Below are 27,943 nucleotides of genomic sequence, written 5' to 3'. Positions count from 1 at the left end.
TTGGATTAATGCAGTTACAATGCAGTATGGAGGGCACCTCCCCAGGCAAACAACACATACTGTCCATGAGCATCTCCTCGCAAAACCCAGACAAACAAAAGAAGAAGCTAGAGCTCTGCGATGTGCTCCAGAGGCAGAGGACAAAGGTTTTGGCTTTATATTAGGAAAGAGAGGAAGCCCTACCTGGATGGAGGAGCTGTGGCAGACACGGGCGGAGACAACACACACAGTTAACGCCCAAAGCTGTCAAATGAGCGCAGCTAACAGCACAGCTAAGCCTAGTCTTGGGAGTGAGAGCTGAGGCCTCAGATCTAATAGAGTGAGGGGGGGAAATGAGAGAAATGTGTTGAGATTGTCCCAGGTCAGATTTGCCTATAGAAGGAGAAGAGCATTAGAGTGCCCTGATGTAAGACCAGCTTACATGGTATGGCAGGGCTTGTCTGGTGTTTTCATCCAGGAACTACTGGAGATGGCATCGTAAGATACTGCTGGGAAATGAGACCGTGGCAGGGCCATGTTTGGCCAGCTCCCGGAATCTGGGATGTACAGACGCCCTGTGTGCTGACAGGTGTATCAGCAAGGGGAGCCAGGGAGAGCCCTGGGTCTGATCTTGAGGAACACGTCCTTTCTTACTCAGAGGGATGTTACTGAAACAGCTCTCCCCCAGGTGTGGGCTGTAACAGGAGTTATCGCAGCAATCAGACAGGACAAATCCTTAATCTAGCCGTGCTCCTGATGAGGAGAGGAGCACAAAGGGTGATTGGTTCCAAAGAGACCACTAACAAGTTTTGAGACAAGGTGCATGCAACCTACCCCAGCTGAAAAAACAGGTTTGAATCTATTGCAGGCATGACTGGAGCTATCCTAGGCCTTGTTCATTATTTAGTGGCCCCAGTAGATGACTGGGTGTGTGGTAGTTTAGTAGCTAATCTATTGGTGGTCCTTGGATTTGGAAGAGGGGGGACACTGTGATAGTGTTGCGCTTCTCATGCAATCTGATGTACCAGAGGGATGGTAGCCATCTCTCTACCTTGTAAGCAGCAATAAAATACAAGCTGGCAGCACCGGGGAAGGTTTCATTTGCAACAGGGGCAATTTTCTCATGCACTGAGACTGACCCAGTTTTATTGGCAAACATTTTGATGCAGACAAGAGGGATGTTGTCATTCTTCCATCAGCGCTCCGTTTCCAAGTTTCCTTGCCAAATGTTTGCTCTTGGCTCCTGATCAAGAGATTGGGATCCTTATCAAAGAGGTCGTGCTCTGCCCTCTTATTAGGACTGCTCTGCGTGAGCTGGGTGCCTTCTGCAGGCTGAGGCTCCAGCAGTGGGAGAGCAAATCCGTTCCCAACACGTAGGCGGGGGAGAGGAGAGATGCTGTCCGCTTGGGTCCCATGTGCTCAGTGAGCCTGGCAGCTCCCAGGAGCAGCACGCTGCAGTGGCTGAGCTTCCACTGCACGCCCAGGTCTGTCTCTCCGTGCTGCTGGTCCCAGTGCTGAGGGACCCACTGATTTGCCTCTGTGACTTTGTCCCCTCCCTCCCAGAAATGAGAAGCACTTGGGCTCTCTTAAGCAGGAGCATTGAGGCTCGGTGTGGGAAGCCAGCCGCGCAGGTGGGGCATGTTCCTGCTCTTCACTCTGGTGCAGAGGGTGCCTGGCTGTCAGCAACGACCACATCAGGCCGACCACCACTCACTCACAGCCGCTCAGAGCCGAGCGCAGTGTATCAATCCCCACAGCATGTAAAGCAGAGGGAGGGAAGGGCCCCATGCCTTGTCCCCAGCCCAGGAGTCTGCTGCAAACTGCAACCCATGCAGGCCAGTGCCAGCCCCACAGTCAGCAGCAGAGGATCTTGAGGAAGGCTTTGCGGAAGTCGGTGTTGAAGGTTGTGTAGATGATGGGGTTGAGGGCACTGTTCACGTAGCCAAGCCAAGTGCTGGCACTGTAAAGCCCTGGGGGCACGTGGCAGGACGGGCAGTGGGTGTTGAGGACGTGAATCAAGAAGAAGGGCAGCCAGCAGACTATGAATGTCCCTGGGTTTAAAGAGAGGGAGAAAAAAAATCCATTACTTCAGGGAAGCAACTCCTTGGAAAGGGGCCTGCACCTGTGCCCTCTACCTCCACCCTCTTGCTATTTCCATGTACATGTCTGCATTTGGTAAACACTGAAGGTGACATTTGTTCCTGATACAGAAGGACTTGGCAAGGGGTCAGGCTCCTTGGGACCAGTTACGTGAATGGATGGATGAGGCTTCAGAAGTGGCCTGGTGACAGACAAAAGCAAGTGGCCACAACTTAGAGGGAAAGACAGCTGCCTTAGCTGCTTTAATCAGTTATGATGAGGGCTGCATTATTTCCATGCTACTACTGAGTTAATGAGGTGAAGAAATGCATCTGGTGACGGTGTCAGGTGACTGGGGCACCAGGCTCCTGGCACCCTCTATCCAGAGCTGGTTCCTCTGCTGCTCCCTGCCTCAGTTTCCCCTTCTGTAATTGGAACTAAGAGCTGCTGCATGTATGGAAACTTAGGATTCTTCCAGCTATATCATAATAATATTATCAAAATAAAGGAAAAGGGAAAACAACGGTGTTGGCTGTTGCTCCCTCCAGCAGGGCTTGTTGGTCACTGATTTGAAACAAAAGGGTAACAAAACATAGCGAATAAAACACTAACGTACTTGGCTCTCAACGTCTGAGAGCATTACCCTAGACCCCTAAATGCCCCACCATTGTCTCTCCTGAGTCTGTGGAGCAGTGACAGCTGAAGTCTGGGCCTGGCTTGCATTTTTTTAATCTCAATACTCTATTAGGAGATTCCTTGCTCTTGCAAGTCCCAAACCATCACCCCCTGGCACCCCACTAGGCAGAGTGGCTCTCACTCACCCAGGACAATAGCTAGCATCTGTGTAGCTTTCCTCTCCCGAAGCTGGATCAGCCGGGGTTGCTGATGCGCTAGCTTCAAAGAGCTGATGGTTTTGCCATCGCTGAGCCTCCGTACTTCCAGTTCTGGCTTTGTACTCTTTCTCCTCTCTTCCAGCCTGCTGTGTAGTGTAGTCCCTGGTGTCTTGGGGAGGGATGCCTCGTGGCAGAAGCTGCGGTACCGCTGCAGGCTGAAGACAGTCAGCAAATTCCTTTTGGTAGACATCTCCTGGCCTGAGCATTTGAGTGGGAGACAGGGGGAAAAGGTGCCTTGGCATCTGTTTGGCAAAGCTTTTCTCTCCATGTGTTCCTGCAAAAGAGGATGCCACAGAGGAACTAGGAACCATTCATTGGGTCAAAGGATGATGAGGAAAGTTGTAGGAGTCATCCTTAGCCCCACTTGCTTCTTAGCTTTGCAGCATACCCTCTGGACTGACTTTGGCTTATCAGAGGAGTGAACGAGCACTGGCCAGCTCTCTGCCTCCATCCCACCAAGGAGAAGCATGAAAACCAGAAGAACTGAAACACCCACTCTGCTAACCTTTTGTTTGTATTTTTGTGTTGGCCCTGCTCCCCTCAACATCTCCACCCTTTTTTAATATAGCTTCACTGTGAGAAAATGGGTAAAACAAGTGGATATGCGTGACCAGGTGATCCCTTTCAAACCATTGTGCTGGTTCCCATGGTTGCAGATATTTCATCTAGAAAGGTCAGTGGAACAAATGCTCCATGCACTATGAGCATTCTGACCTCTTAAGTCTGTCAGGTAAAGAGGGTTGGTTTTTTAAAAATAATCTAGGTTAAAGCCTGCGAAGCCCTGAGAACGAAGCTTCATAGAGCAAATATCAATAAATGAAGACATTAAAATCAATAAATTAAGAAATTAGCCAGACTTCCACGTGGCTGAGAAAGCCCTGCTCTGAAGAAATATTGAAGTAGGCTGTGCTCTTTTATAGTTGCCTGGTTCTAGAGGGCAGAGATATACAGGGAGTATCCTCTTTCTAGAGGGCTGAAAAAGGTTTAACTGGAGCTTCTGCATCTCAAATGTCATGGTGTATGAGCGAAGGATGGGATGAAAACATGCCATGCCCCTTCTTTATGCTTTCCATTCTGTGCTTTGACCCTTTGAGGATAAGAGATGATGCATGACCTGTCCTTTTCGACAGCTCCTAGTGCATTCATGGGGATCTTACTTTGTGTGCATAACACGGTTTGGTGCTGGCGCTGTGGCTGCCCTGCCGGGTGAGGGTTCGCTTCTTTTGCCTTTGTCTTAGCACGAGGTAAATCCGGACATAGAGCAGCAGGGTCACCATGAAGGGGAGGTAGAAGGACACCAAAGAGGAGTAGATGATGAAAATAGGGTTGGATATGGAACAGACACTGGGATCTCCTGGGAAGGAGAAGAGAGAGAGAGAGGAGTGGCTGAGCTGCTTCGGTTTATTACAAAGAACTCTGGTGCATTGGCAAGTTGAAAGGTGGCTGCGGGTCAAAGGCAGTCTAAGGAGTGCAAGTATCTCCTACCTCAGTTGTTGCAAATTATACTGTGGCCTACCCACATGCCTGACTGATGCTTAAAACGGACTCTACTGAGGGCCATCCAGTATGACCCAGCATGCATCTGCTTGCTTTTCTGGCCATCAGCTCTGCCCTCTTCTCTCATGTCTATTCCCATCCTTTCTCCGAGGATCCTTTCGCCTTTCATCTTTACTCCTATCCCTCTGACAGCCTCTGAGCTGTCTAGATGCAGAGGTGTGCCTTCACCCGAATCTGTTTGGACCAGGCAGTGGGAGACAGCAGTATTTCCCACCCCCTGTCCTCTTCTCACCTCAAGCACTGCATAGAAGATGGATAGAGAGCAGAGGACTTCAGCCTGTGGCCCAGGGTGGGAGGAAGGCTCCCCTGCCCCTCTGCCTCCAGGGAGAATGGGCTGCTCTAGGTTTAGGGGAAGGAGAAAAAACAACCTGCTTCCAAGCAGGAGGCTAAATTGTTTACTTCCCTAAGGGATTAGGTGAGGCAGCAGCCAGCCAGTTGGATGGGAAGAACGTTTCTCACAAACAGTGCCAACACGCAATCCTTGCTGTTTAGAAATCTGTCCTGCGTCAGATTTATAACTGTGTGTCCAGACCTGTTGATATCAGCAAGATGCACTAAATCTGATGTGTTTGTGTGTTAGATGTGCTGCACGTCTGGAGATTTGCTCTGTGTGCACAGAGTGATTGTTTGGGGGAATCTGTAGACCTGGACACTTCAATGGGCATTGATTTGGCAGTAAAGCAGGCAGGTCTATCCTCTGAGCAATAGACAGTGTCTGCCTGAGCAAATGGCAAGTTTATAGACAAGAGCACATCTGCTCTCCAGCACTGGAGATTTTTCTCACCTTCATAGCGTGCTTTCCAGTTCCCTAAAATTTCCTGTAACTTAGAAAGTCTGCAGGACCCACATTAAATGGCCTTGCCATACACAGGGCAGCACCATTTCCAACCCCTCCCTGTGTGCTATTGTTTGGGACATCACCTACCTGTAGTATTGAAGCCGAAGAGGAGAGGGCACGACACTGCGAATGCCAGCATCCAGACTATCACTATCATGAGAGAAACTCTCCTGCAGGAGCTCTGCCCAGTGCTGTACTGGTACTGAACTGGTTTCACCACTGCAGTATATCTGCAGACCAAACCAGCTCCAGAAAGAGGAGAGGTAGGAATGGAGGAAGGAAAAGGACCGGGTTTTAAAGGGAGAAATGAAAGCCATGCAGGGAACATTGATGGTGAACATGGTGAAAAAACGGAAGAGGAAAGGAGAGAAGATCAGATGATGGCATCAGCAGTTTGTAGAAACGGTAAGTGGGGCATTGGGGGGAGGAACAAGAGAAAGCAGAGTTAGTTGGCAGCACTGCATAGAAACACTCTGCAGAACTGCTGTCATTGTGAAGCTACAAGGTTTGGGATACCAGATGGATCTAGAAACCCCAGGAAACCCCCATCCTTCAAGCCCCTAAGGTTATATGTGCACTGCTGGGAAAGAACAGTCTCTGGAGCAACCACAGCCTGCTACACTCTGTGCCTCAGCTGCCTGCTCTGGTGTCGGCCTCGCCGGAGGGTGTCCAGGGTGAGTGTCCAGGGCTTTCAGCTGCCAGGGTGGCCCAGGGGATGCAGCTCAGCAAGGCTAGTATGTGGGGATGTGGAAGGCACAGGAGTCATCTTTAGCATAGCCCGGGGCCTGCTCTTTGTAGACAGAGCCAAAATGACATGGTGATAAAGATTCCCAAGGAAGAACACCAGACCAACCCAGCATTGAGAGCTGCTTCATATGGTTACCCTTGAACTACATATTACAAAGGTACAGCATGCACTGTCCTTTCCTTCCCCCACCTTCCAAGGTCTTAGCTCCCGGCCCTCAGTGTTGCTTAAAATATGCTGCTTTAAGGTGCAGGAAAACATGGCAAGGCTGAAGATTACACAACAATATTCTTCACCCCCACCCCCCCCATGTATATGGCAGTAAATCATATGGCATGATAGTAAAACATCAAGAGTGAGGTCTCCAGAGGAGAAACCCTCTTTGAGACTCAGTGGGTGTTAAGATATTTGAGGCTCAATGGGAATTAGATCACCAGTTCTGGTTCCTGCCTTCAAAAACCATGAGGATGTAGTTGACTACCTACTGGTGACGTTTTATTGCTTGCGCCTCTCTGCCCTTAAGTGCAGACATCTTCTAGCACATGGTGGGCAGAGCCCACTAATAGCAGTAGTGGCAGTGATAGATTTGCAGGGAGGTTTGTGTTCCTGAAGATGCTGATGCTGCCTGTGCAAACCCCCCTTCCTTGTCCCTGCCACGCTGGGGTATGGGGCCGACCCCCATCTCTAGACTATCCCCTGGATGCTGTTGGCTCTCACCTGTCAATGCTGATAGCACAGAGGTTTAAAATGCTGGCTGTGCACATCATTACATCCATGGTGACGAAGATATCGCAAAAGATGCGGCTGAAAGTCCAGACTCCTCCGGTCACCTACACCAGCAACAACAAAACTGTCAGCCTTTTTCTGCATCAAGTCCTGATAAGTTACATATAAAGAGGTGCTCTCCTCCAAGTGTCTCAACAGATAGATGAGTTCATGTCCACTGTGATGTGCAGAGGGAAACTGAAGCACCTATGTTGTGCACAAGATAACACAGTGGTAGGTCATGGAGAAGGAGCCACACTTTGATTTCAATCCTTTAATTACTCTTACAGAGGGAGGCAGGGTGAAGAAATAGATAGCAGCTATCCCTTCCCTTAAGGCCTAGCATGATAAATTGATTTAAATTTGATACCACTGTATATATCATTTGTTTAAGGCTTATCTGAGAAAAAATAAGGGCTAAAAGTGTTTCTCAGCTTAGCTGCTGGAGTTCTCCTGCAGGCAGCAAGCTGGAAAAGTACTGCAAATTTTATGCATTTATGTATGAAACAGAGACCTGAGACTTCAGGCTTCCCTAAAACCTTATTTGGATTCTTATCTCAGTTACAGATTTTGATTATTAGATCTGAGTGAGAACTCACAAGTTATTCAGATAAAGGGGTTTGGTTTGCTACCATGTTGAGCTTTTGTTCTGGTTGTTCTGAATTCTTAATCTGAGGTGTGTAATTGTAAGAGCTTAGCTGTGGGCAATCTTTGTGATGGAGAAAGGCATTTTTTTGTCCCACCCATCAAGTTCTTGACAGTGACCTTTTTGGTTGACAACAACATGCTCCAAGCACTGTGTAGCACTACTCTCCTCCAGGCTGGGGTGACAGCCTGACTCCGAGCGAGGTGGTCTGGCTCAGCACTCACTCCTTGTAGGAGATGAACAAGGAGGCAGCCTGCCCTCCAACAGATAAACCCATTGGATGAGTACAACAAACAAATCTAATGCTGTGCTGGTTGGAGAAGGGGTGGTAGGAGAGAAAGAGGGAGGAAAGTCCTTGCTTGGAGGGAGCCTGCATTTTAGCCTTCAGCCCCATAGATCCTTCTGGTTCAGCTCAATCCTGGGAAGCTATCAGGAACCGGCACTAGTTCCTGGTCTCTCTGCTTACATTTAGACCACATTTGGAGTATTGCATCTGGTTTTGGGGCCCCAGTACAGACAAAACATTGATAAACAGGAGCAAGTCCAGCGAAGGGCCACCAAGACAGTCCCCAGGGGCTAGAGCGCTTGTCCTGTGAGGAGGAGCTAAGGGAAGAGGGCTTGTTCATCCTTGAGAAAAGGTGGCTTTGGGGTGGGGCACTAACAGCAGTCTCCTAGTGCCTAGTGGGAGGTTGTTAAGAAAGTTGGAGCCAGATTACTAAGAAGATGGAGCCAGGTTTTTCACAGCAGTGCATGGTGGGAAGACAAGAGGAAACAGGCATAAGTTGAAAGAAGAAAGGTGCAAAGTGGTCATGAAGGTAAACTTTCTGACTATGAGGACAGTGAGGCAGTGGAGCCAGTTGCTTGGTGAGTCTGTGCAAGCTCCATCCTTGGAGGTTTTCAAGTCCCACTCAAAAATACCTATCCTAGATCAGGCTGGAGAGGGTGCCACAAGTAAGCTTGGCTTCTAAGGCAGTGGGTCAACCCCTGCCTTAGAATCCCCGACAACCATTTCAGTGAAGTAATATTTCCTAATATCTAGTCCAAACCTCCCCTGGTGCAGCTTGACACCATTTCCTCTCATCTTATCACTTGTTATTTGGAAGAAGAGACCAACACCCACCTTGCTATAACCTCCTTTCAGGTAGCTGTAGAGAGCAATAAGGTCTCCCCTCAGCCTCCTCTTCTCCAGGCTAAACAACCCCAGTTCCCTCAACCTCTCCTTGTAAGACTTGTGTTCCAGACCCTTCACCAGCTTCATTGCTCTTCTCTGGACATGCTCCAGTAATTCAATGTCTTTCTTGTACTGAGGGGCCCAACACTGAACACAGAACTCGAGGTGCGGCCTCACCAGTGCCGAGTACAGGGGCATGATCACTTCCCTACTCCTGCTGGCCACACTATTCCTGATACATGCCAGGATGCTGTTGGCCTTCTTGGCCACCTGGGCACACCGCTGGATCATGTTCAGGTGGCTGTTGACCAACACCCCCAGGTCTTTTTCTGCTGGGCAGCTTTCCAGCCACTCCTCCCCAAGCCTGTAGCGTTGCACGGGGTTGTTGTGATCCAAGTGCAGGAACCAGCTCTTGGCCATGTTGAACCCCATACAGTTGGCCTCAGCCCATCGATCCAGCCTGTCCAGGTGCCTCTGCAGAGCCTTCCTTCCCTCAAGCAGATCAACACTCCCACCCACCTTGTTGTCATCTGCAAACTTACTGAGGGTGCACTCCATCCCCTCATCCAGATCATTGATAAAGATATTAAACAGAACCGGCCCCAACACTGAGCCCTGGGGAGCACCACTTGTGATTGGCCGCCAACTGGATTCAACTCCACTCACCACAACTCTTTGGGCCCAGCCAGCCAGCCAGTTTATCTACCCAGTGAAGAGTACACCCCTCCAAGCCATGAGTAGCCAGCTTCTCCAGGAGAAGGCTGTAGGAAATGGTGTCAAAGGCTTTACTAAAGTCTAGGTAGACAACATCCACAGCCTTTCCCCCATCTACTAAGTGGGTCACCTTGTCATAGAAGAAGATGAGGTGAATTAACCAGGACCTGCCTTTCCTAAACCCATGCTGACTGGGCCTGATCACTTGGTTATCCTGTACATGCCGTGTGATGGCACTCAGGATGATCTGCTCTATAACCTTCCCTGGCACCAGGGTCAGGCTGACAGGCCTGTAGTTCCCTGGATCCTCCTTCTAGCCATTCGTGTATATGGGTATCACATTTGCTAACGTCCAGTCAACTGGGACCTCCCTGCTTAGACAGGACTGCTGATAAATCAGGGAAAGCAGCTTGGTGAGCACTTCTGCCAGGTCCTTCACTATTCTTCGGTGAATCCCATCCGGCCCCATAGACTTGTGTGTCCAAGTGGTGTAGTAGGCGCTAATAATTTCCCCTTCGATTATGTGGGCTCCATTCTGCTCCTTGTCCCTGTCTTCCAGCTCAGGGGGCTGGGTACCCAGGGAACAACTGCTCTTACTATTAAACACTGAGGTAAAGAAGGCATTAAGCACCTCAGCCTTTTCCTCATCTTTTGTCACTAGGTTTCTTACCACATCTCATAAAAGCTGGAGATTCTCCTTAGCCCTCCTTTTGCTGCTAATGTATTTATAGAAGTATTTTTTATTGTCTTTTATGGCAGTAGCCAGATTAAGCTCTAGCTGGGCTTTGGCCCCTCTAATTTTCTCCCTGCATAACACTGCTACACCTTTGTAGTCCTTCTGACTTGCCTACCCCTTCTTCCAAACTTTCCTTTTTTTTGTCTAAGTTCCAGCCAAAGTGCCCTGTTCAGCCAGGACAGTCTTATTCTCCACTGGCTTGTCTTTTGGCATATGTGCTCAGCCTGCTCTTGCGCCTTTAAGACTTCCTTCTTGAAGAATGTCCAGCCTCCTGGATTCCTTTGCCCTTCAGGGCTCCCTCCCAGAGGACTCTGTTGATCAGTCTCCTAAACAGGCCAAAGTCTGCCCTCTGGAAGTCTAACATTCTGCTGACACCTGTCCTTACTTCTCTGAGAATCTCAAACTCTATCATTTCATGATCACTATGCCCAAGACAGCCTCCAAACATCACATCATCCACAAGTCCTTCTCTGTTCATGAACGACAGAACCAGCGTGGCTCCTTCCCTACTTGGCTCACTCACCAGCTGCGTCAGGAAGTTACTTTCCACATGCTCCAGGAACCTCCTAGGCTGTTTCCTCTCTATTGTATTTCCAGCAGACATCTGGTAAAATTAAGACCCCTTTGAGGACAAGGGCTAGCAATTGTGAAGCTTCTCCCAGCTGCTTGTAGAATAATTCATCTGCCTCTTCATCCTGGTGGGGTGGTCTATAACAGACTCCCACCATGATATCTGCCTTGTTGGCCTTCTCTCTGATTCTTACCCATAAACACTCAGCCCTATAGTCACCATCATTAAGTTCCACACAATCAAAACACTCCCTAACATAGAGACCTACCCCACCACCTCACCTTGCCTATCCCATCTGAAGAGTTTATAGCCATCCATTGCAACGCTCCAGTTGTGTGAGTCATCCCACCATGTTTCCATGACGGGAACTGTAACATAATTTTCATGTTGTACAATGGCTTCCAGCTCCTCCTGCTTATTGCCCATGCTGCGTGCATTTGTGTAGAGGCACTTCAGCTGGGCCGTTGTCCAAGTCACCTTCTTAGAGGAACACCCCTTAATTCTTTTGAAGTGTCTCACTGGTGTTCCCCTCTTGGCTCCTATTACATCAGTAGCCTCTGGCTCATCTCCACACAACTTCAACTGTGCCCCAGTGAACACAGCACTTCTCAAAGACACAGGCTGAGTGCCCTCACTTAGCATCCCATCCCACTAACCTTGGTATGTCGTCCCTCAGCTTGTCTTGGGCAAGCCTGATATTAGCCCCATCTCTCTTCAAGTCTAGTTTAAAGCTCTGTCAATGAGCTCTGCAAGCTCTCTTTCCGCTTTGAGAAAGGTCAAGTCCACCAGACGCCAGCAAACCTGGTGCTGTGTAGACCATCCTATTGTCACAAAAACCAAAATTGTGGCGATGACACCAGCTACAGAGCTATATGTTAATAGACTGGATGCATCTGTTCCAGTGTCACTGCCCACAGCTGGAAGGAGGAGAAAATAACCTGTGCTCCAGAGTCCCTTACTAGCTGTGCCAAGGCCCTGATGTCTCTTTTGGACTATGTGTTGCTGCTTCATCACCTCCCGCATGGAAGAACAGTAATGGGTAATAGTCCGAGGGCTGTACCAGGCTAGGAAGTTTCCCAGCAATGTCCTTAACCCGGACCCCAGGGAGGCAGCAGACTTCCCTAAGAGGAAGGTCTGTCTGGCATATTGGACCCTCTGTTCCCCTCAGAAGGGAGTCACCTACAACTATAACCTGTCTTCTCTTCCTTATGGAGGCGGTTTTGATACGGGGGCTGACCCTGGCAACACCACTGCCATAGATGGGCCGTTATCCACATCTACCATGGACTAGTCTTCCACCTGCAGAGCCTCATACCTGTTATACAGAGGCCCCTGGGAAGGTGAAGTGGGCAAGGAGGGTGTTTGCCTGCTGCCCCAAGCATGGAGTTGCCTCCATTCACTCTTTTCCTTTGAGCTACTGCCTTCAGCCTAGCTGGGTAGGGATACAGGTACCCCTTGATCTTGCGTATTTTCTGGTGGCTGCTCCTGTTTCTGTCTCAGGGAGGGCAGAGCAGGGCACCACCAGTCTATCTCTTCTGCAGCCTCCCTGAAGCTCCTTAACCTTTCTACCTCCTCTCATAGCTATGCCACCATGCTGAGCAAATTGTCCACTGGTCACCCCTCACACAGCTGCTCTCACGGCTGCCATCCATTACCAGAGAAAGGCTCTGGCACTCCCTGCAGCCTGGACAGCTGCATGTTTTTGTGGGAGCACTGTCTGGGTTGCCACATCCATGCTGGTGAGTGCAGAGGGCACAGCTTTCAGCTGGGTGGGTATCATAGCTAAGTTCCTACTGAAAGGATGATGGCTTCTGAATGAACTCACCTCTTGGGATGATAGGGTGACTACGCCCTTCCTGCGTGCCCTTCTGCATGAACTGCCACGCCACGATCTGTTTGACCGCCCTGTTTGCAGCACTCCTGGTCGCTAGCACTCCCTAGGCTGCTTTTTCCTAGCTTTCTTTTTTCTTTTCTCATTTTCTTTCAAAAGATAAAAAAATAAAAGGGAAGCAAAGGAATAAACCCCAAACCAAACCCTTAGAGATTTTCTGCACAATTAGGTGGGCTACAAGATGTGCAGACTAAAGGCTGTCCCTCTGAAATTATGGACCTTAGTAAGTAGGTTCAGTTTCAAAGAAGCCCCGCACCATTTTTGCTTTAATTACAGATCTGAGATCTGCTTGACTACCTCAAAATACATTAAAAAAATTATAAATGCTGGAAGCCTTTGCAGTGAGACCCAGTAAGGGGTGTTTCTGTAGTCTGAGGCAAAATGCAATGCAATGTCTGTGTGATCTGTAGAGTTTGAAGACTATTTCACCAGGAGCTGGTGCCAGGTGTTAACATGAAAGCCAGCTGCCGCTAGCCCAGGAGATGTGCAAGCACTTAACTGAGGGAGTTTCCAAGGCCCTGAGGACATTCAAATGCTAAGCCCAAGAATGTGAACCATTAAAACTGAACAAGGCGATGGTGGCAATGGCTCTGAAGTGAACCCTCTCAGGATAACGGCATTCAGATCACACCACCTGCATACTAAGCTGTAGCTTTTAAGAGAGTGCTTGACAGATCGAAATGTTTGGGCTTAAAACCCATCCTCACTTCCACCAGCTACAGCTTCTAAAATGGGGAGCAGCTCTGCTGAAGTCGGTGAAGTAGTTAATATTTACCTGTGGGGTATGCGAATCCAGAATTTATTCCAGACTCTAACAATGAAGAAGAGCCTTCTTATTACAGGCCTCGTTCATAATTTTTCAAATCCTATTTCTGCTCTTCTTTTCATTGCTCTGTTCCACTCATCTTTGCTACAGCAGCTAGAACTTGCTACTGTGCATTTCTGGTTTTCATGTGCTGGCAGGGTACTTGTTCTTTATCCCTCTGGTGGCTTTTGTCCAGGAATCTCAAAGTACATCACAGGTATTAATTGAATGAATCTTCACAACTGCCTAGGTGAGGTGGGTGGTCAAATATTATTCTCTTACAGCTGATGAGAGCAAACCACAGAGAGATGAGCTGATACAATCGCTCATTACCACTCAGTGTGTGTGTGGCAGAAGTGGGAATAGAGTCCAGGATCAAATTCTGGCTCTGTGGAAGACAACGCTAAAGCTACCTATAGACTATTGGGTCAGGTTCTCACCTCATCTTTCTTGATGATTAGTCTGCTTTATCCACAAAATTGTGGTATTATTATTTTTAACTTTCCAACCCTATATGAAGTCTTCCAGATTAAAAAGAAATAAATCACTGTGCTTTCATAAACTTATGCAAGTCCACCACTCTCCTGAATCCTTAAAAATAAACAAAATAATCTCTGTAAATCAGGTATGTATGATGATGCCATATACAGATGGGAAAGGTTGAACACAAAGCTGCGTCAGGTGATGACAGGCTACTTACAGTAGCGGTGCATCTAAGCATGCTTACTTAAGTAGTTTGTGTTTAAGAGAGTGTTCTTTGGGGTGCTGTTAACTGCCTGCAGCTGTGAAATGGCTGCTTACATTTTTGCATGGCAGGAGTAACTAAAAGCATTTGTGCAGTCAGGCCTGCTGACAAGTGGTAAGCTGCTGAGCTGCAGTAACTCAGTTGTCCGTCCTCCCTTTGACAGTAGTCTGGAGAGCTCCTTGAGCCCAAAGAGCGTTGCAGGTCTCGCTGCTCCGATGCGAGAGCCACAGAAGAGGAGACAGCATTACTCTCACATGTTCCAAACAAAGCTGCAGCCTGGACCTCAGTGACAATCATCTTCTGGAGCTTTTTTCCCTCTGGAGACAGAACTGGGTGTTGTAAGAAGACCGAGAAGGGTGCTCCAGGCCATGCTGCTACCTGTTCTCCTCCATTTATACAATTACTATGAGGCATGACGGTATTTAATGCCATCAAACTCCAGTGGGAAGGGTACCCTAATGCCACTGTCTTAGAAACCTTGGTGAGCTTCAGTAGTTGTGCCAGCCACAGCATCAGAGGTCAGTAAAGAACTGGGGTAGCAGTACTGGTATATTAGACCTACCTGTTGACCCCAGAAGATTGCTAGACATAGAACTGAATAGCATTTTTGTGCCAGAAACTTCATTAGGTGGAAAAGAGGATTTTGAGGTTATAAAAATGCTCCTATTGTTGCTCTGTCACAGCCTGCCCAAAAGACTTCTCAGAAAGAGACAGTTCTGGTCTGCGTAACTGATAAAATGACAAATTTAATGGAGAAGGACCAGGTCACAGATGGCTCTAAAAATTGAGTGTAAAGCCCAAAGTTCACAAGTGACATTTAAATCTGAGGTATTCATCCACCTTTAGCTTCTCCATAAATAATGGCCAGGTCTCAGATGTCTGGTTTGGCAAATGTTCAGTAGATTAATAGATATTGTACACGGTTTTGGGGACTGAATGATTTCTTGGCAATTTCCAGGCCCATAGTGTACTGAAGCATGATGCCATTTCCGCCTCATCGGTAGCATCGCTGATCCATAAACAGCAGTAAATATCTAAACGACTTTGGGGCTTTTTGGACTGTTTTTTAAATCTTAGTCTTACTGGAGTCCTACAGCCTAGTTCTCTAGGAGATGCTGTGTAATGCTGGGAGCGGTAGGTTGGGTTTGTGATGTGTTAGGGTCTTCTTCCTGTTGTTTGGGTGACTCTTGGATCAGCTGCTTTGATTATGCAAGCTCCGCAGATGGAAATGAATCTTGAATGAGTCTACAAACACAACTGGGGAACGGACATACTGTCAAGCTCACAAATCGTAACCACAGTACTGCATGGGGGCAGAGGCTGCTTCACAGCTGTGCCTCAGTCCCCACCCTGTCCGCATCGAGACCGAGTGCTAAGTCTTTTCTAATGCAAAGCATATTGTGATTGCCTTGAAGACTGGAATACACTTGAGGTGATGGACTACTCCAGTCTGAAATAAAATTTGACTTTTAATAATATTCTTTAGTTGCAATCAAATTGCAGAGTCTAACTCTGTCTTGCTGGGATGGCTTCCCCCGACACACTTATTCCTTGCTTTTTAATCATTTCAATGTAACACAACTGAGCCATACGCACCCTGCAGGCCAGCTCCAGGACTGCCCCACACATGCAGTATCTTGGTGCTCTCTCTGTTCTTCCACTCCACAGCAATGCTATACAAAAATAATTACCCATCAATGCCCTTATTATTACTTATTACTTACTATTTGCCCACTTATACACAGAGCAAACCCTTAATTTCTCTTAATTGTATAGCCTTGCTGAGACTGCAGTGGGCACAGTTTGGGAGCATGGCTTGAATTAACACAAGGGAAATGCCTAGGCTGGGTGCCAAAGCTTGCGTTGCCTATTCCTCTGCCATACTCCGGTGGCAGAGGAGAGCTGTAGGCCACTGTCAGCCCCCTGCTACTTGATCAAATCTGCTTGTACCTGCATAGTAGGTCTGGCATTTGCTGGTGTTGTCCTGTCTTGTCCTACTTTCTGTTCACGTACTGCGCAGTCCATATGCACAAGTCAAAATCCCTCTCTGCTTCTGCTTTGTTTTCTGGGAAAGAGGTCAGCCAAAGGTGGGCAGCTGCCAACAGAATATTTACCCTTACCCTTCAGCCAGATCCTGGCTTGCCCCTTACATAAAGAGCATGAGGCTTCAGCAAGATCATGGCTCAGAGGCTTATTCTGTCTCTGTTAGCATGAGAACAAGGTACTAGGGCTCAGCTGAAAGCTTATTGCTGATAGATGTTCACTCTAATATTTCTAGACCTACCAATTTTTATGAATTAGTGTAAAAATGCTGAAGAGAACAGATAAAAATGTCAGCTGTAGCATACCTTCTTGTATTTACTTTAGTAAAAATATTTGCCCCAGCAGTGGCTACAGTAATTCAGTATTTTGCCGTAGTGTGTGGGGATTTGGTTTCCATCTTTGCTGCCCTATATCTGATGGTGTTGTCCATACTGTGCATGGTCATGTCAGTACATTTTTACACCAGCCAATGTGCAAAGATCAGGGAAAAGGAGAATAAGACCCTGAGGGCTTGATGAGTCCTTTGAAGTTATTGTGAAAATGCTCACATGACCTAAAGAAATTTTGGAGCATGTTCTTCAGCTTCACCTCTTTGTCAGCCTTTTTGGGGAATGTTGCTTAGAGCTGACCTAACATCATGGGTTATAGCCATGATGGTATAATATATCATAATGTATGGCATAATATACCAATAACATTAGGCCATAAAGATGGCATAATATACCATAACACATGTGAAAGCTCTTAAACTCTGCAGGAGAAGAGGATTTGACTGCCCTCGCTTGTATTCTGTTAAGCAGGAATACGGATTGATCTGGGCTTTAAGATGAGTTCCTATGAGGTATTTCTACCCTATTTCCTCCCCCACCATTCCTGAATCATCATGGTGCTCACTGGCAACCCTTCTGGCTGAGGGAGTCAGCTTCAAGGATGCTCAGATAGAAGTGGTATTAGCCCATCAGAAACTACAGTCTACACTACTGGCTGTAGCAATTCAAGCTCAGGGAGACTGTGCTGTGCCAGGAAGAGCAAGGCTTAGGGTATCTTCTCACGGCTGGGACTGTGGTGCATTTATTTGGCGTGTGTCCAGCCTACGAGGGCCACCTGTGTGACATTGTGGGTTGCCACACACCCCACAAGTGCCCAAGAGCTAGCTGGGGGGTTAAAATGTGAATGGACATTTTCTGTACCGGAGCTGGCCTATCCTGAGAGCATGCTCTAACGCCCGTGAGCTCATAGTGCAGTTCAGTTGTGCTAATCTTTCCTAAGGTGTACTCACCTCCAGGTACACCACCCATGGCATCACCAAAGTAGCCACCAGCAAGTCCGCGACCGCCAGGCTCACCACAAGGTAGTTTGTTGTGGTTTGCAAGGTGCGCTCCCTCAGCACGGCTAAGCAGACCAGCACGTTTCCAAAGATGATGGCAAAAATCAGGATGCAGTAGCAGAGGGCGTAGTAGGCATGTGAGTGTGGCAGGTCAGACTCTGTAGTGTTGTCTGCCCCACAGGGAATGGGGTCGGTGGTGTTAGGATGACTGCTGATTCTTGTGAAGAGAGCCATGGGGACACCACTGCAAAGAGAAAGAGATGACTGAAAATCACAGTAATTCAGAAGAACAGTACCTTTTGTGGATGGCGTGCAACTTTCGTACTTCCTTCATGAATGCTACTTCAAGCCAGTTATAGAGGTCTTTTTCTCTGCTCATATATAGGCAGAGCTTCATGTAAAGTCTTGCTTGGCCTGTGTTGTTTTTCACTGAATCTAAGCCAAGAGCAGAATGCAAGATTTCACCTCCTGTGTGCATCTGAAAGGTGCATCTTACCAACTAGTGCAGCTGTATGGAAAGCAGCAATGGTTTTAAGATGCACCAAAGTCATACCACAGTACAATTCACCCAGGCAAGAGAGCAGTCTGAAAGCCAACAATTTGTAGTGCTGAGAAACACCCAATGCATTTACTCAAAGTAGGTCTTGCTCAGAAGCTTGGACCTAGTATCTTTTCTTCTGGGAAGTACCATCCCCTTCCCTCGTCAAAAAATGTCTTCAGTAACTTCACGCACTCGAGTGCTTGGCAGCCTGGCAGAGAGACTGCACCTGCAATGCTCAAGTAGCCTCTTGAACCCTGGCAGTAAGCACCACCTACTAAATTACTCTTTTCCTGCAACGTTTTTCAGTCCCAGGCCTTCTGTTCAAAGCAGAAGTCCCAGGCCTTCTGTTCAAGGCAGGCCCTGCCTGCCTTGCCAAAGCTTGACTGTCACTGCTGCCCCCATTTCATCCATACTGTGCTCTGTGTTTTCCATGCTTGGCCAGAAGATGTGCTTCCTGTGCTGAAGAGCAAATCAAGTTGTCATTTGGGATGAAATAATGGAAGGATGCTTGCAGGGTACTCGGCATTTCTTTTCCTTACAATGGATTCATGATTGTGCTCAGGAACCTACCCTTCCTTGATTTAGGAGGATGATTTTTGCCAGGCATATGAAGGCTACTGTCCCAGGGTTATTCCGTGACATTTAGTTGCTTGTATTTGATTTTTTTTTTTCTTTCTTTGCTAGTGCTCCCATCGCTGAACTCATCATCAATATGACAGGTACGAAAGGCAAGGACAAAATGTTGCAATGCCGATGGTATAAATATTACTCCTCGTTCAACCTCCCAACTTGAACAGCAGCATCTGTGATGCACACGTTCCTGGAAGAGTAGCTGTGCAATAGGTATAAATTGCTCCAGCACCCTGGCATAGATTCATCCTTAAAACTGGTGTCACTTGCTCCTGCTGGTTTGTAGTTGGGAGCGGACAAGGGCTGAATGAGATGGAAACTGAATTTCCCTCTGGCCCGTGAACACAGATGCCTCAGGACAGAGGGTGAAACCATGTCTTATGGCATGTGTCCTATTTCAAAGTGCCCATGCTTGTCTCTCCTTCTCTATCTGTCTTCTGCCTGCCCCTGACAAAGAAGTTAAGCCTTCCAACTGTATCTGAGGGATTTCCCATAGCGTGAGCACTGCTGCTGAGTCCAGGACTGCTTGTTCATAAAACATTTCAGCTGCAGCCACCCAAAGACAGGACTCATTTTGCAGCGTCCCCTGCACCGACACAGCTCCCGCTCTGGGAAATTTGTATCGTCTGGGGCCATGAAAGGCTAGTTCTGTAGTGCTGGAAAAAATCTACATTAAGCAGCTGCCTAGCTGATAAGCAAAGCCACAACAGGGAAGAACAGGACATCAGGCACAATATAACCAAAAGGCTTAAGGGACCACATTACACAGTTTGTCTGTGGGTTTCCCACCCTGGCACCTGCACCTTACATCCTTAAAGCACTATTTTCGACTCTCACCCGGTGGTCAACCTTCCCTACCAGGACCCCTCCCAGCTCGCCAGGGCCCCCCAGCCCTGGACTGTCCCACTCTCCCCGACCCTGCTCGCCCTGCCCGCGGCCAGGGTGCTGCCAAACCAGGCGAGGACCCGGGATACTGATGTGCCGGGGTACCGGGATAGACGCATACGGGGGCGGCGGGACCCAGGGGTACAGGCACACCGGGGTACCGGGGTACCAGGGTACCGGGATACCCGCCACCCGGGGCACCCGCGCAGGGAGCTGCGGCAAGGACCAGGGTCGGTGCCGTGAGGAGGGGCAGACGGAAGGGAAAGGGGGGGGATGCTTCTCCCGTAGGGCTCAGCCTCGGAAGGGTCCGGGTGCAGGTCGTGGTGCGGCCGCGGCTTCAGGCGTGGGGCACAGGGTGCAGAGGAGGGGTCCGGGCTCCGAGGGCAGGGTCCAGGCGTGGCCGCGGCTGTGGGTCCGGCTCCGGCTGCGGCTGCTGCTCCGCGCCCGCCGCTCCCGCACCCGAGGGGCAGCGGCAGCTCCGCTGCTCCCCGTCGTGGCCCCGACCCGGGGGCTGCCGTGTGCCCCGGCGATGCCGCGGGGGGCGAGGGAGGCTCGGAAACCGGGGCGGGGGGGGCGGTGCGGGGAAGGGGACCGCCGGCCCCGGGCGGGAGGGCAGCGGGGACGCAGCAATCAGGACTTACCCCCGCCCGCCGGGCCGTGGCACCGCCGCCGCCGCCGAGCAGGGCTCGGTGCCGGTGCCGGTGCCGGTGCCGGTCCCACCGCCTCCCGGCCCAGCGCACTCCCTCCTGCCGCCCTCCCGGCGCGGAGCCGCGGGGCGGGGCGGGGCTGGGCTGGCCGCCTCCTTCCCGCCCGCCCCAGCCCCAGCCCCTGCCCCAGCCCCTGCCCCAGCCCCTGCCCCAGCCCCAGCCCCTGCCCTCCTGGCGGCGGCAGGCTGGGACCCCGCAGTGCCCGGGAAGGGAGCAGCCGGGCTGCGGGCTGCGCTCCCTCTCCCGTACTCAAATGTCTTAAAGGTTGCCCCAAAGGGACCTGGTGGAGGGGTTCTTGGCTAATTTTGGAGCCAGGGGCCGCGGCAAAGGTGTGCTTTGCTGATGGACTGACGTGCTTCTGCCTGGGAGCCGAAGCAGAGCACTGGGAACCCAAAATCTGGGCAGTGCACTTGGCCCCAAAGTGCCCATGTTGTGGCAGAGCAGGAGGGGATGCCTTGGCCACAGCTGCCCACACTGCAGTGGACGGCAGAATCATTGAATCACAGAATGGTTGGGGTTGGAAGGGACCCCTGGAGATCATCTTGTCCAACCCCACTGCTTGAGCAGGGACACCCAGAGCAGGGAGCACAGGAAAGCGTCCACATATGTTTTGAATGTCTCCAGGGAAGGAGACTCCACAGCCTCCCTGGGCAGCCTGTGCCCCTGCTCTGGCACCCTCACAGGAAACAAGTTTTTTCTCATATTGAGGTGGAACTTCCTGTGTTCCAGCTTGTGCCCACTGCCCCTTGTCCTGTCATTGGGCACTAATGAAAAGAGTCCGGTCCCATCACCCTGACACCCACCCTTTAGATACTCACAGGTATTGATGAAATCCCCCCTCAGTCCTCCCTTCTCCAGGCTAAACAAACCCACGTCTCTCAGCCTTTCCTCATAAGGGAGATGATCCAGTCCCCTGGTCATCTTGGTAGCTCTCTGCTGGACTTGCTCAAGGAGTTCTACATCCTTCTTAAAAGTGGGGGGCCCAAAACTGGACACAGTACTCCAGATGTGGCCTCACCAGGGCAGAGTAGAGTGGGAGGATAACCTCTCTCGATCTGCTGGCCACACTCCTTTTAATGCATCCCAGGATACCATTGGCCTTCTTGGCCACAAGGGCACGTTGTTGGCTCATGATCAACCTGCTGTCCACCAGCACTCCCAGGTCCTTCTCAACTGAGCCGCTTTCCAGTAGTTCAGTCCCAGCCTGTACCGGTGCCTGGGGCTGTCCCTCTCCAGGTGCAGGACCTTGCCCTTGCTCTTGTTGAATCTCATCAGGTTCCACTCAGCCCAGCTTTCCCACCTGTTTAGGTTTTGCTGGATGGCAGCACAGCCTCTGGTGTATCAGCCGCTCCTCTCAGTTTTATATCATCAGCAAACTTGCTGAGGGTATGCTCTGTCCCTTCGTCATTGATGAATATGTTGATCAGGGCGGGACCCAGCACAGACCCCTGGGGAACACCGCTAGTTACAGGCATCCAACCAGACTCTGTATCGTTGATCATGACCCTCTGAGGTCTGCTGTTCAGCCAGTTCTGAGTCCAGCTCACTGTCCTCTCATCTAACCCACACTTCCTAAGTACCTATGAGGATGTTATGGGACACATGGTCAAAAGCCTTGCTAAAGTCAAGGAAAACAACATCCACTGCTCTCCCTTCATCTACGCAGCCAGTCAGGCCATCATAGAAGGCTCAGGTTCGTCAAGCATGATCCTCCCTTGGTGAATCCATGTTGACTCCTTCTGATAACCTACTTTTCCTCTACATGCCTGGAGATGACCTCCAGAACGAACAGTTCCATCACCTTTCCGGGGATGGAGGTGAGGCTGACTGGCCTATAGTTTCCTGGGTCCTCCTTCTTGCCCTTTTTGAAGACTAGAGTGACATTGGCTACCCTCCGGTCCTCAGCACCTGTCCTGTCCTCCATGACCTTTCAAAGATGATGGAGAGTGGCTTGGCAACAGCATCCTCCATCTCCCTCAGCACTCATGGGTGCATCCCATCGGGGCCCATGGGTTTCTGAGGATCCAGTTTGTCTAAATGATCTCTGACCCAATCCTCCTCAACCAAGGTGAAGTCCTCCTTTCTCTAGATTTTCTCTCTCACCTCTGGGGGCTGGGATGCCTGAAGGCCAGCCTTAGCAGTGAAGACTGAAGCAAAGGCGGCATTCAGTAACTCTGCCTCCTCCGCATGCGGTATCACCGGAGCACCCACCTCATTCAGCAGGGGGCCACAGATTCCCCAGTCTTTCTTTTACTGCTGATGTATCTGAAGAAGCCCTTCTCATTATCCTTGACATCTCTTGCCAGATTTAGTGCCAAGTGGACCTTGGCCTTCCTCATCACATCTCTGCATACCCTGAAATCTCCTTCTTCCGTCTGAATTTTTCTAGAAGCTCTTTGCTCATCTATGCAGGTCTCCTGGCTCCTTTGCTTGACTTCTTCCTCATAAGGATGCCCCAACCTTGAGCTTGGAGGTACTTGAATATTGACCAGCTCTCTTGGAACCCCCTACCTTCTAGAGCCCTAGCCCATGGGATTCCTCCAAGCAGGTCTTTGAAGAGGCCAAAGTTGACTCTTCTGAAGTCCAGGGTAGTAATCCTACTTGTCACCCTGCTTCTACCACACAGGATCCTGAACTCCACCATGTTGTGGTCACTGCAGCCAAGGCTACCCCCAACCCTCACATTCTTATCTAGACCTTCTTTGTTCGTTAGGATAAGGTCAAGCAGCATATCTTGCCTCATTGGCTCCTCCACCACCTGTGTCAAAAATTTATCCTCGATGTTCTGCAGGAACCTCCTGGACCGTGCACTCCTCGCCATGTTGCTTTTCCAGCAAATATCAGGGTGATTGAAGTCCCGCACGAGAACCAGAGACTGCAATTCTGAGGCTACTTCCAGCTGTCTGTAGGAGGCCTTGTTGACTTCCTTTTCCTCATCAGGTGATCTATAGCAAATGCCCACAACCGTGTCGCCCATATTTGCCTGCCCCTTAAGTTTTACCCATAAGCCCTCAACTCATTCTTCCTCCACCCCTAGGCAGAGCTCGATACATTCCAGTTGCTCCCTCACATAAAGAGGAACTCACCTTGCTGGCCTGTCTTTCCTAAAAAGCCTGTAGCCATCCATGACAGCATTCCAGCCATGTGAGCTATCCTACCACATCTCTGTAAATGCAATCAGACCACGGCCCTGCGACCACACACAGATCCTCTTCCTCCTGTTTATTCCCCATGCTGCATGTGTTGGTGTACAGGCACTGCAGAGAGGTAATTGAGCATGCAGGTTCCCCTGGAGGGGTGCATGAGGACCCACTGTAGCCATGCACACCCTTGAGGTGGTTGGTCTTCTGACTGTCATCTCATGAGGCAGCTAAGGCACCTTTGTCGCTGCTCTGGTTGGCCTGGCTTATTCCTCTGTGGGCAAACCCCTCAAGGGAAGCACTGAAACCCTGCAGCTTGTGACAGAAAGTTTGCACTTAAAAAATTATTAGTTTAAAATAAATAGAGATTATTTTTAAACTGAGAGAATTGAAAAAAAAAATCTTCAAATAAACTACCTTAAACCTGAGATGAGAGAGTGCTGGGTAACCGGGGAGGAAGGCAAGGGATGCTGGGGAAGTGTCATTCTCCTGGGACCACTGCCTGTAGGCACAGCACACCACATCTACCATGGCCAAGGCTTGATTGCAACCACTATCTCTGAGATATGGCTTCCCCTGAGGTCTGAGATCAGGTCTCTGAGGCCCAGTTCTCCTTGGACTGTGGTCCCTGGGAGGGCTCTGTGGTGTATGAATGATCCCAGTGGGCCTTCTCTCTTCCAGGTTTGGGCTGTGCCCACCATCAATTCTGGCACAGCAAATGGGGCTCACTGTGGGTTGTCACAAGGGTGCAGAAAGCTCAGCTGCAGGGCTAAGGTTTCCCTTCCCAGGCACACAAGAGTTGCAGGAGCAGCACTGCAGCCCCAGCAGGGAGGAGGGAAAGTGCTCTTTCCCCTTTATGCACCCGCTGGTCAGAGTGGCCATGGGCTAGCTTGTAGGTGGGCAAGAAGAAGAGGAGATACTGCAGAGAGCAGAGTTTATTAATCTATTTATTTTTAAGAAATTAATTACCTTAACAAGCATGGTTTTGGACTCTGGGTGCCTGGATCATCTCTCCTGATTGCAGCTATCCAAGCTAATCTCTTTGTGGGTGAGGGTGGTAAGAGGGAGAAGTGCTGTAGAGAGCACTTGTACCCATGGGGTGTGAGAGTACCTTTGGCCTGTTTGGGGATGGTGGAAGTGCCCGTACAGGACTTGATGGGGACTAATCAGTGCCAACACCTTAAACCAAGGCTGTGACTACCCAGAGGCAGGTTGGAGGATGGTACTGGATGAGTGTAATGAGTCACTGCCTAGTCCCTATAGGCGACATATTCACAGGTGTCCTTGGTGGAGGATGTAGCTGCCAGGCTATAAACCAAATGACCCATGAAGGGCTCTACAGTCTCATTGTCCCCTTGGGAGCTCCAGAATGGTTTGACATGGACTACATTTACCTTGCTTATATTATATGTGTACAGCTGAACTTCTGCTGTCGTCTGTCCCATACTGCTTACCTTCAGGGAAATGCATTTTCTAACTGTGCCTGGAGCAATCCCTTGATGAGTAAGCCCTCCCACCCATCTCTAGTAGAGGCTTCTTTTCTTCTTTTCAGTCCTATGTGTCCCCAAGCTCTTTGGTAAAGATTTCAAATAACTTGGATAAATCTCAGTGTTCCCTCCTAATTTTTCCCATCTCCTTGCCCATCAGTCCCAGTGCTAAGTTTATCTAGGGAGTGTTTTTGCAATCCTTTTCCTTTGTGTGTCTCTCTCCTGCCCATCCTCGTGTTTCTTCCTTCAGTTTCTAGCCACAGTCTCAGCATCCTGTCCAGTTCCCAAACCTCTGGCAGCTTCACCCAGCCTACTTGTCCTTCCCCACTACTGCACCTTCGCAAGCTTCTCACTCTCCACCTTGCCATCTCTGGCTGGGTTGCTAGTCCCCTCCACTCCTGCACCGTAAAGGATTGTTTGCAAATGATATTTGTTGTGCTTTCGCACCACGGTTGCTGTCACTATAGCCAGTGTTTGAGGCGCAGTGCCTATTGCATGCCACTCAGCTGAAATAAACCTTCCACCACTCATCCTGCAAGTCAGGATGTCCCCCTGACAATGCTATTGTTAGAATACTCTGTATCCACGGACGTTTTCAAGACCTGTCTGGATAAAGCCCTAATCTGACCTCATGGTTGACCCTGTTTGGAGCAGGATGCTGGACTAGATACCTTCAGGGGACACTTCTCAACCTGAATTATCCTATGCTGCCATGAATATAACCTTGCCCACTGGATGTAAACAGAGCTTTCCTGTTTAGCACAACCTGCAAAATTCTGATGAAACTTAAGTTCATACCCATGCCATCTAAACAGGATATGCCTATTCAGCCTCAGTCACTTTAATTTTTTTACAAAACTCGCTTGTTTTCACAGCAGCGACCAAAAAGGAACTCAAGCAGCTTCAGGATAATGTATGCACAGCAGCTTGCAGAACCAGTATAGACTCCTTGGAGAAATGGGAGGAAGCTACCACAGCTCACATCAACTAAGATTCACAGGAGATACAGATCCTGCCGATATCGATTCCCTTCTGCTCAGCCTTTACCTTCCCTCTTCCCTCTTCCAGCAGGCTGGAAAGAGGTAGCATCCCAAACCCACATAGCACACAGTGATGTGAGCTTCACCCACAGGGAATATTTGTCATGTAAATTGCATCCACAGCAGATTTTATACAAAAAAAAAATATTAATACAAGGGTAGGTGGTAGCATAACAACTCTATTTCTCCTCTGGTGGCTAGGCTGGGACATTCAGGTCCTAGTCCTTCTCCTGCTTCACTTAAGGTGTAATCTGGAGTAAAGGAGCTCTCTCTGTTAGGCAGAACTGGGATTTCAGGCTCTGCATCCCATAAAGCAGGCTGATCAGGTAAAGCCAGCGTTCCACCAAAACCCTGTCTAAAATTACCATTTTGATCCTATTTTCCTTTCTTTAAATTTTGGTCATGTTAGAACACATGTTTTGCAGCATGTTCGTGAAAGGATGGATCCTGCTGCAGTTAGTTTTCTTCTGCATCCAGTCTCGGGCAGTCGGTGCTGCTCGTGAGGACAAGACATGGGGCTTTTAAAAATGAGGAGGGTGATTCTGCAGGGATGCCTGTCAGAGAAAGGGCTGTGGAAGGGCTCGGGGGATCATACTGCCATACCTCACCTCATGGTGTCTCTCCACAGGCTCCAGGCTGTACCGTGCTCAGGGAGCCTAAGGGCCTCAGCCAAGTGGGACAGTTCCAGTTGATATGGGAGGAAAAATGCTGGAGGCTCGATGCATACGTGAGAAAAAGGGCATCAGTGCTCAAAAGTACCATTCTGCTCTCCAGGGAAAACTGTTCGCATTTTTGTGCAAAGAAGGTGTGGAACTGCAGGGCTGCCATTACCTCTGTCCCTCCTTCCCACCTCAGAAAATGAACCTGTCTGGTCTGTGATGGACCACACTGCTGGGGCTCTCGCCATGCCCTCTCATGAGGCACAGTCTTTCAGTGGCTGGGGCTGTCAAGTCATTTATCAAAGTGGCCCTAAATCTCAGAAAGTCTGGTTATTGCTAAGCGCCTGTTGCAGCTGTGCCTGGGGGCAGGGAGGGGTTATGTGGGTTTCCCTCGGGTAGCGTGACTGCCCCTTCTGCATGGGATGGCTCTCGGTCGCTGGAAGGGAGCAAAGCCCCGCTGGAGGCAGGGATGGTTATGGGAACTGGTGCTCAATTTGAACTGGAGGAGGGGTTCTATGAGCCAAAGCCAAATGCTAAAGCTACATTGGCTCCTCAGGTCAATGTCCTTCCTTCTCCCATTCCTCCCCTCCGCCTCAGCCTGAGGATCCTCAGCAAATAGGATCCCTCCTTAGCAAAGGTCTGCTGCAGCATCAGCTCCTTCTGCAGTGACTGTGCCTCTCATCTTCCCTCACACCTCTTCTGTCCTAAAGGGCTCTTGGGGCTTTCGCATTGTCACTTAACAGTACTGATGATTTCTGTCCTACACCTGGGATTCCTGCTTAAACCCAGCTGTCTGGCGCCCACAGCTCTGGGGTGTTTGTGCTGGTTTTCTGACTCCTCAGTTTCTCTCACCACTGGTCACAGCAATACACTCGTTTCACTGCTAGCAGGAATTTTTAATCCTCTTTTCCTGTTTGAGGCAAGAGACTGTGTGAACTCACATGTGCATGCAGGCAAATTGGGAGGCCTGTCACTGACCGGTGTCTGGCCCCAGTGTCCACCTAGAGTTACGTCTCCCTTTGGGTGGCACAGTGCTGCCACACCACAGGGAGTTTTCACTGGGCAGTGGCTCTGGTCACCTCTCCTTCCCAGACTGTGGTGTGATTGACTGGTGGACATCCGTGTCACTGGGGAGATGCCATGCTTCCTACTTAGGACTTGAAGTGTCCTAATCACCTCTGGCCGAGATGCTCATGTATCCCACAACACACACCAAACACTTAAGCCTCATGCAAGAGTGTTGCCTCTTCCAAACTTTGACTTTCTAGCCCTGAGTCAGGGTAGCCCATGAGTAGCGCAAGAATGCTTCAGGAGATTCAGTTTCTATTTTAAGAAACACAACAGAAAAT

At 49.6% G+C, this 27,943-nt stretch overlaps 1 protein-coding gene across 1 annotated transcript; it reads right to left on the bottom strand.

The window, feature by feature from the left end:
* Nucleotides 1–17,742, bottom strand: DRD3 (dopamine receptor D3). Its single transcript, XM_064466379.1, has 6 exons — nucleotides 17,458–17,742; nucleotides 6,809–6,921; nucleotides 5,434–5,576; nucleotides 4,109–4,305; nucleotides 2,880–3,225; nucleotides 1–2,030 (listed from the first exon to the last, which is right to left on the bottom strand). The coding sequence occupies exons 1-6, from the start codon at nucleotides 17,737–17,739 to the stop codon at nucleotides 1,834–1,836; spliced, it is 1,278 nt and encodes a 425-aa protein (XP_064322449.1). The 5' UTR covers nucleotides 17,740–17,742; the 3' UTR covers nucleotides 1–1,833.
* Between the last annotated feature and the right edge of the window lie 10,201 nt (nucleotides 17,743–27,943).

Source organism: Phalacrocorax carbo, chromosome 1, assembly GCF_963921805.1.
Source record: "Phalacrocorax carbo chromosome 1, bPhaCar2.1, whole genome shotgun sequence".
In the NCBI taxonomy this organism is placed as follows: Eukaryota; Metazoa; Chordata; class Aves; order Suliformes; family Phalacrocoracidae; genus Phalacrocorax; species Phalacrocorax carbo.
This window is presented reverse-complemented; position numbering and strand designations above follow the sequence as displayed.

Excerpts from the sequence above, each read along its gene's own strand:
- DRD3 (XM_064466379.1), bottom strand. The coding sequence starts at position 17,739 with ATGGCTCTCTTCACAAGAATCAGCAGTCATCCTAACACCACCGACCCC. Across the intron at positions 3,226-4,108 it reads AACCGTGTTATGCACACAAA|GAACACATGGAGAGAAAAGC; the intron begins GTAAGATCCCCA and ends CCTCTTTTGCAG. Across the intron at positions 2,031-2,879 it reads GATGCTAGCTATTGTCCTGG|GGACATTCATAGTCTGCTGG; the intron begins GTGAGTGAGAGC and ends CTTTAAACCCAG.